The following is a 9135-nucleotide window of genomic DNA, read 5'->3' as shown; positions in this document are numbered from 1 at the left end:
CGAACAACTTATATATCAAAATAAAACATTTAGTAAATGAAATAGTCTCCGTTCTTATCGATGATGCTTTTCCATCTTATATTCAGGTTGTTAATACCCTGATTAAAGAAATCACTTGGCTTTGAAGCAAAAAACATGTCAACGTCCTCTTTAACACTTTCCACATTTGCATACGTTTTCCCATTAAGATGGTGTTGCAGCAAAAAAGATGGTAATCCGATGGTACCATATTTGGAAAATATGGTGGATGGGAGAGAACTTCCCAATCTAACTCCATAATCTTGTGTTGCGTCAAATGTGCCACATGTGGACCTGCATCGTCGTAGAGAAGAAGAACACCTTTCCGATTGACGAGTTAAGGGCGTTTCCGATGAAGGGCTTGATTTAAACGTTCCACTTGCTGACTATAGATCTCTGCATTAACAGTTCGCCGTGGACTGAGGAGTTCGAAATGAATTACTCTTTTGATGTCCAACCAAATGCAAATTATCACTTTCTGCGGATGGAGTCCAGGTTTTGGGGTCGGAAGTGGTTTTTGTCTAGGACCGAGCCATTGTTTTTGGCGTTTAATATTCGCATAGAGAATCAATTTTTCATCACCGGTGATAATTCTCTCCAAAAATGGTTCACGCGTATTACGCGCCAGAAGAATCAAAACAACATTCACACGTTGGAAACGATGATCGTCGGAGAGTTCGTGAGGCACCCAAACACCTTCTTTATGGAATTTCCCCATATTCCTTAGATGTTAACGTATGGTTTCGTAAGAGACATGCAATTTCAGGGCCATTTCACGAGTGTGTTGCTTTGGGTTAGACCCAACAAGCGTCTTCAGAGTATCAATATCAATTCCAACATGTCGGCCCCTGCCATCACAGTTTTTAAAACTAAAATCACCTAAACGAAATTTGCTGAACCATCGTTGACACACTTACGAACGTTCAAAATATTTTCATAAACTTCTCTGATATTCTTTGTGGCTACAGAGGTGTTGTTTTCTTTCTTGTATTGAAACAGCATTACATACCGAATGTGTGTCTCATCGTTTGCCATCACTAAAAGGGATTAGAGTACACTAAACTTTACACATTATGTAGGCTACACTAACGTGACGTTTAGGTGGTTCGTTTAACTATTATACGTGATGTACGTCTTGGGGGGTTGGGTAATGAAAGTGTTCCAAAACGCGACATTAATTTCTTGACGACCTAATCTATATATACATATATAATATGGTAATTTTTTTTTTACGTAGTTATTAATGTAATGTGAAATTTCATAATATTTATTTCTAATGTTGTAGTATTATACGTATGATTTAGTATCTTATTATTTGTACTGTAATAGAAATTTATACTTGTTATATTTTCATTCATATTAAATGCATCATTTTTGTTTCAAATTATCAACTTAAACATTCTTTTTTGAATTATATTTAATTTTTCTATGTAAGTTTTAAATGTTGAGCCATATACTGTCAATCCATTACCAATAACAGATTATGCTAAATATACGTAAAATAATTTTAAAAATGAATTGGAAAAATATCCTGTATACTCCGTAATTTTGATGTAATACTAATGTCTTAATTTATTGTAGATCACTAAAAACATTATCTATAATTGGCCTTAACTATGTCTTAGTGTTAACATTTTTAATATACATACAATTACAATCATAATACTGTTTATTTTCTATAAATAAATGTTCATATTTAGCATTACATATTTAATCACGAGACTGTAAAAAGCTATTATTAAAAATATCTATATATTGTGAGTGAATTCTCATAGTTTTTATGCTATAAATATTCATGTAGATTTCATTTATATTTATGCCAATACTTTATCTATTAAAATCAACTTGTAGGATTTTGTCTGCTTCCAGATCAACATGAGTTGCATTTGGATTTTATCATCTGCATACTGATATACTTTGATGTTTAAACCTATGTTTACAATATCATTAACATACAGATTAAATAGTATTGAACCCAAAATAGAACCCTGTGGAATGCCATATTTCATAGTCATTGGATCACTAATTATTTTCCAAATTCTTTTGACCGCAACCCTACTACTATGAACCAATTATATAGCTTTGCCCTTCTATCCATCATGTATAACTCATTCAGTAGTATTTTATAATCTAATGTATCAAAAGGCCTACTTAAATCAAGAAATAACAGAAGTACTTTTTATTTTTATCTAATTGTAAATTTACATCATTTGAAAAATTTTCTTAGAGAGATGTGGTACTTTTATTCTTTATAACTCCATACTTCTCTTTTACATTATCCATTACAGGTAATAGTGAAACTGGTCTATAATTATTGAACTCTTTTTTTTTTTTTTCTTCTATTCGTGAGTTATAAGTAATTTTTATCATTGTTACTTTAAATCTATCAGGTATTTTCCTTCTTCATAGATTAATTTAACATGCATGTTATAATCTTTGCTAGTAATTAATACCTGGTTTTATGTACCTTAACTGCATACTATAAATTCCTGGTCCTTTATTAATATCCATTAAATTTACTCTATTAATAACTTCTTTTTCTGTTACTGTAGGGAAATAAATTGTAATAATATGTGAAAAAACACTCTTAAGATAAGTATTTCTATTTGTAATATAGTTATTATTATTTTCATTATTATGAATACCTTTTAGAGTATTTATCATATTTATAAATACTTTATTAAAATTCATTGCTAAATCTGTAATACTTATATTTGTAATCATAAAGTTTCACTAACATAATTATCTACTAATTCATTAATTCATTTCCAAGTTTCCTTCATATTATCCTGAATATTAGAAAATGTTGTCATATAGTAATTCTTTTTAGATTTTGTTATAAAACCTTATAGATTTTTTTTGCTTCATTTATTCCATTCTTCTGCTCTTATACTTATGGCATAAATTATCTTTTTCTCTTAAAATATCAGAATTTATCCTGGGTTTATGCTGTGTATTCCTATTTTTATTTTAATCTCAAACATATTTTTTCCTTCAGTTTCATTTAACACAGTGACCAAGTTTTGTACATAGCCTCAGGTTCTTTTAGGGTTAAGTTTATTTTCCAATTACAATTTTTATATCACTTATAACACTATTTATTTAAATTTTACTGATCATTAATATTATCTATATTTCTTTTTATAGCTTGTTTTATTGTCTTTAAATTGCTTATTAAATTTACCAGTATCATCCTATGATGTGATATTTTTTTCTTGATCACATAATATTTTACATTTATTAAACAACTTTCCACTTCTCCGTTCTGATCTTCTTTTAACATTTATATTTTGCTGAAATCTATTAAAATGTAATAAAATTTGATAGTCATTTATCAGATTACTTTTTTCATTATTTCTTTCTTGATATTAATATTTATATCACCAAGATATACTATATGCTTATATCTTATAATTTTTCTGGTGATATAATGATAAGAATTATAATTAGGAGGTCTATAAACTGGAAGTAATAACAATTTATAATTATCTACCTCAATATTTAACAAAAATATTTCTGAATCTTACAAACTTAATTTCACTATTTCTAAAGATGTTTGAAATTCCTGGATTTCATGTTCTTTTAAGAATTTCTCTGTGATTATTAAACTATCTAACATTGTCAAAATTTCACCAGCAACTTTACAAAAATCATCCCACTTTTTAATCATATTTATACGTAGCAAATTCAAAATATCACCTTCAATTGTTCTAATTTACACTTACAGTTTATAGAAATGTATTCGTAATTTCTCAGAATAATATCCATAGATTACAACAACAAAAAATGAAAAAATGTTAAATTACATATTTCCAAATTGATATCCAATTTAAAATTTATTACACTGTCAATTTCTGATTTCCTTGCAAACACATTACCATTTTTTTTGTCCAAACAAATTTATATTGTTTTTCTTTCAGTAATTTTCTAGCCTTCCAAGAAAATTCTTCATTAGCAACTGTTAGATTTTCATTTATATAAACTGTGCCTTCTCCCAAATTCTGTTGAATTACTTTCTTTAACCACTTTCTTCTTATTTCTCACACTTTTAAATTTAACTGTTATAGGTGCTATATATCGTTTTAGCTATCATGGACAGATATTCTATGAGCCATTATTATTTCATCTTTTTTTCCATAATCTGGTATATTAAACTCTTTAGCCACCCTTTGTATATCTTTTAGTTCCTTGTTATCTTGTTGTATTATTTATTCATACTGTTCCACAGTATTAACTTTGATCAGTATTTTTGAAGTTAAGTTACTATTTTGAGTATTATCAAACTTCAAACTTTCCACATCCTTTTTTAACATCTTCATATTTTCTGGGTGTTTTATTTGTGTTAATACTTTGCTAACACAGACTTTACAGAAATATTTATATCGTTTATATCCATTTTTACTTCATCTAACGAGTTTATTTTTTTCTTATATTTTGTAGTATAGTAACTATCATTATATTCTATAAATCACAATCACTGAATCAGTCATATCCAGCCTTTTCTGGATCTTCTCTTAGTCTCCAGTTTCAGTACGTTTTAACGAATTAGTTGTTCTAGTTGCGTTTTTATTTACTTGACTTCCACTGTTACTGATTTTCATGACAAATATTCCATTGTTGACTAAATAAAGAATAATAATAAGATAACAGAATAAATAGAAACACCTCTTTTCTGTTGATAAACCAGTGAATATCAGATGATGGTCGAGATGGAAATGATATGCATGTGATATTTACGTAATCGCCAACGTCGTACTTTGGTTGTATGCCTTCGATGGTAGGGCCCTCTTGTGGTATAACTACAAATGAGAAAACATAACATTTCCGACTAATAAACATGTGCTTTGCTAAGCAATAAAATTATCATAGACATTTTCTATATATGTTGTCATATAAATACGCATCAGATGACAATACCAAGTTAAATGTTATTTTTTAAACTACTGACTTTAGTCTGTATATACTTAACCATAACTGATGGAATCAAGTGCAGTATTAATGGTATTTTTGTTTACATTTTGTGTATAATTCATATATTATAGGGACTTTTGTAACCAACAATGTCATTCATTACAAGCAATTGAGCACAGATAGTTTAAAAACATACGTTTATGAAGCCAATAGCAGTATATGATTATGAAATGCGATTCAACATGTTATCCAGCTCAGTAGTAAGTCTGTGGGCTCATAACGCTAAAATCACAGACAGCCCCGTCTGTAGCTTTGCGCTTAACAATAACAAAGAAACGAACATACTACCCGGGATATTTGTAACCGTACAGCAAATAAAGGAGATAGTTTAAAACGAAACGTTATTTGTACCATCCCTCTTTCATAAGATAATATAACTACATTAAAAATATGAAACCTATTAGATTTATCTATATGTTTTTTTAACCAGTGTAATTTGAATTTCACTCTATCAAATGTATTTTAAGCTAATATTCAGAGGAACTAATAGATGGCGCTTTAAACAATGTGGTTTATTTTCCATTACTTATAAAATGCATGCCATGTACATATACACATACACACACACACACACACACTCTATGTCTTAACTATATCCAAGTGCTGAAAGAAATAAGATAGTCATGGCAACAAAATGCACTAAAATGCATGCAAGGTCGAAAATTTCTATATATTTTTTTCAACATAATAACATCGTCGAATAGATACATAAATAGAGCATCTACCATTTTTCAACTTTAGTATTACTTAGAATAGAAAACGCATTTTCTGCAGTGCTTGCTCTGTTTGTGTTATGGATTTTAAGGTGTTTGTGGTTAACCAAACAAGAAAAAAATCGATAATGATTCGAAATTTTCAACATGGTGTTATGGATATTCAAAATAACAAAATCTCTAACAAAATGTTTGATCAGCTGAAAGTTGTGCGGTTTGGAGGTACCTTTCCCCTTTAATTTGCGATTTTGGCATTTTTGCTTGTTCAAACAGTTATTTACACTTGCTTTGCAATTAATTCTTTCTTTTCTATATATTGAAGTATACAAGTCCACGGTGTTTCTAATACTTGTGGTTTGGAAACGCATACAAACAAAAATAATGTGGCCAAATGCTCTCAAAGAAGACGAAATTCTAAACTACGTCAACATTTGTAAGATTCGTTCCCTTGTACGTATTTTGTAAGCTCAGACGATAAAGTTCAGCCTTATATACACACGCAGTCACAGAGTATTTTCGTTAATTTAAAGACATGCGATGATTTTATTGTCTTGACATTTTTACATGTTCTACAGTAATTCCTGTACGCTGAATCTGAAAATGATATCCATTTTTTTCCATCACGTACAGATGTTTCACAAAACGTCATAACGCAATACATAAAAGAAAAACTACAACACGTAGTTTTGAGACTAGAAGACGTAGATTTCACAAACAAAATCAGGATGAATGAGGGTGTATATTCGTTTTAAATCAATGTTCTTCCCTTTCCTTCAATTTGTTTGTATTTTTATTTAACATAGTAATAAAAAATATCCATTGTGGTAAACGAAATAATAAATTGATCTAAGTAAGAGTTTTTCTTCTGCCCGATTTGTAAAAAATATTTACGAGATAGAAAAAATATATTATTTTCGAAATCTGCGTTCCTGAATTATAGTATATCCGTTATTGAAATCAAAACAAACTTTTATGAAGTTTAAATTCGCAGGCCTGTGTTATATACAATAAGTTAAAGTAGTTTGGAATTAATGGACATAAATCAATTTTTAACCATCAAAATGAATATATCTCTTTCTGCGAAGATATTAATCAACCTAACATCTCCACATAAACATTGATCTATCTTTTCCGAAGTGGTTTCTGTTTTTCTCAGTAGAATACGTGTAAAACCTGGTTTAATATTTTTTTAAAGTAAAAGGAGCAAATCATACTGAAATGTCAAGTACAAACGCAGAGTTTTGTGTAAGGTTGCTGTGCATTTACCAGAGAAGATGTTGCCGAAAGGAGCATATTTCTTGACTGTTTCTGACTCAAGGAACGGTAGAACTTGTCATCGTGTTACCCACTTTTTTTACATCCCTATATTTACCCAACATACATAAAGCTACAGTTCCATTAGGCGGCGGAAACCATCGTTGGGAAAAAGCTTTTGACGTAACAAAGATGATAACACAAACACTCCACGTTCACACCACTTTACAGAGCACAGAAGGTGTCGAACAGTCAGTGTGATGTGTGAAATATTCGAGTGGTTTTTATATTTTTTATCAGAATGCGAGCTTACATGAATACCAAATAGACGATTCAACTGTTCGCTTTATAAACTATAGCGACTAGAGTCACGTCGTTACCATACAAATTACTCCTGCCCTCGATATTACTTTATAGCACTTTACATTTTATCTCCTCGTAAAGTAGTTTTGCGGATATTGCTTTTCGGAAACACTTTAATGCCAGTACCTCTGCCAGTGTACTCCGAAGATTCATTATTGTACTTGAATCTCGTTGTGAAAATGTATTTTTCGAATACACGTGGAATGGGCGTTGCCTAGTGGTTCTCGCCTTGCTGACGATCGAAGGTCCAAGGTTTGAGAAGTGATGCCACTAAAAATTATTCGCGCTTTCAGATGTGGACACGATATAAAAATTGTTGTTGTTTGTTATTAAGCAAAAAGCTACACAAAGGGCCCACCACTGGTATCGAAACCCGGTTTCTAGTAGTATAAGTCCGTAGACATACCACTGTGTCAATAGGGGGGGACGATATAAAAAGTGACTGTTAATTCCGTTTTTAGTTTTCAAGAGAGCAACAGGGCGCTTGTGGCGGCAAAAGGGCTGGCTACCTACCCCCCCTCTGGTCAGTTGTTCAAAATTAGGATCGGCTACATTGTGTCTTAGAGGTCTGTAATCTGGCTTTTTATAATCTAAGTACGCATAAAATGTCGTCCAGGTTGAAAATCACAATTCCATTCGAATAAATGTAGACATTTACGAGATATTCCGAACTTTTATCTGTAGAATTTATGACTCCCCCACTCTGTTATCCAAGAATGGAAAAAAAAAGTTTTCTTGGATGAAATTTTAGGTTTGATTAAAAGCTTAATGAGATCACAAAAAATATAATTGACGGATCGTTTTCAGAACTCAGATTTTCATTGATTAGGAACTGTAACATACGTAACCCTCCTATAGCAATCGAAGGAATAGAGAACAAAAACAAATAAGGAAAATATAGGAAGAAAAATTCATTGCTCAGTCATAAAGACCAACACATAATATGAGTGCCATCTAGTGGCAAAACTAATGAAAATGATTATGTCTTGAAGATCCCGGAGTTACAAAATAATTTTCAAAATTGTTTAAAGGCTAATATTCTGTGTAGATGCTCATAAAATGCTGTTTTATAACCACTAAGAAAAATCTGGCTCATGATAATGCGTGGATCATTGCGATGTTTGTAAATTTTTAAACCTCACAGAACAGGGGGTTCTTTGCTGCCAATTTCTTACCAAAATGTTTCAAAGAAGTTCCGAAATTTTTAAGATAGTTTAGAATTTTAAGAATTTTATCACATCTGGTATTATTTCTTGCTATATAGGCTGTCCTTCCATTAACTATCAAGAGTTTTAACAGTATTATGTTCTATAAATATATTATACACTTCCATGAAAAGCTTCGAATAGCTTTCCTAACACAAACATAGAATCTGTAATTAGAAACACGTGTTTTGATTGATGACATATGAATTTACATGAAAAAGTTGAAAGTTTTCACGAAAAGCTTCTTTATTATTCATGAACACCCTCGACTTACTATCGCGCGCTGTGGTTCAGCCAACCGAGAAAATATTTACATTCAAAATGCAAGAAATAATAATCTTTCATACGTAAATAGCAACGGTATACTGAGAGGCGGACGCTATGCGTGTGTGTTAAAAAGAGAAAGAGAGAGCTTTTTTTTTTATATCTTATTCAATTTTTCTCTTCTCTCCAACTAGCCCGGCATGGCCAGGTGGTTAGGACGCTCGATTCGCAATCTGCGGGTTCGCATCCCCATCCCACCAAACATGCTCGCCCTTTCAGCCGTGGGGGCGTTATAATTTGACGGTCAATCCCACTATCCGTTAGTAAAAGAGTAGCCCAAGAGTTGG

General features: G+C 31.1%; 1 protein-coding gene across 1 annotated transcript in view; it reads right to left on the bottom strand.

Annotated features, from left to right (window-relative positions):
• Positions 1–9135, bottom strand: part of LOC106468279 — a gene marked incomplete at its 5' end in the record, with an annotated part of 28528 nt that overhangs the window by 9421 nt on the left and 9972 nt on the right. The window contains one exon of the mRNA XM_022397338.1: positions 4684–4817. Coding sequence (XP_022253046.1) covers positions 4684–4817 — 134 coding nt within the window. The remainder of the gene's footprint in view (positions 1–4683; positions 4818–9135) is intronic.

This window comes from Limulus polyphemus, unplaced genomic scaffold (genome assembly GCF_000517525.1).
Source record: "Limulus polyphemus unplaced genomic scaffold, Limulus_polyphemus-2.1.2 Scaffold87, whole genome shotgun sequence".
Taxonomy (NCBI): Eukaryota; Metazoa; Arthropoda; class Merostomata; order Xiphosura; family Limulidae; genus Limulus; species Limulus polyphemus.
The sequence above is the reverse complement of the archived record's forward strand: the minus strand, read 5'-3'. Positions and strand labels throughout refer to the sequence as shown.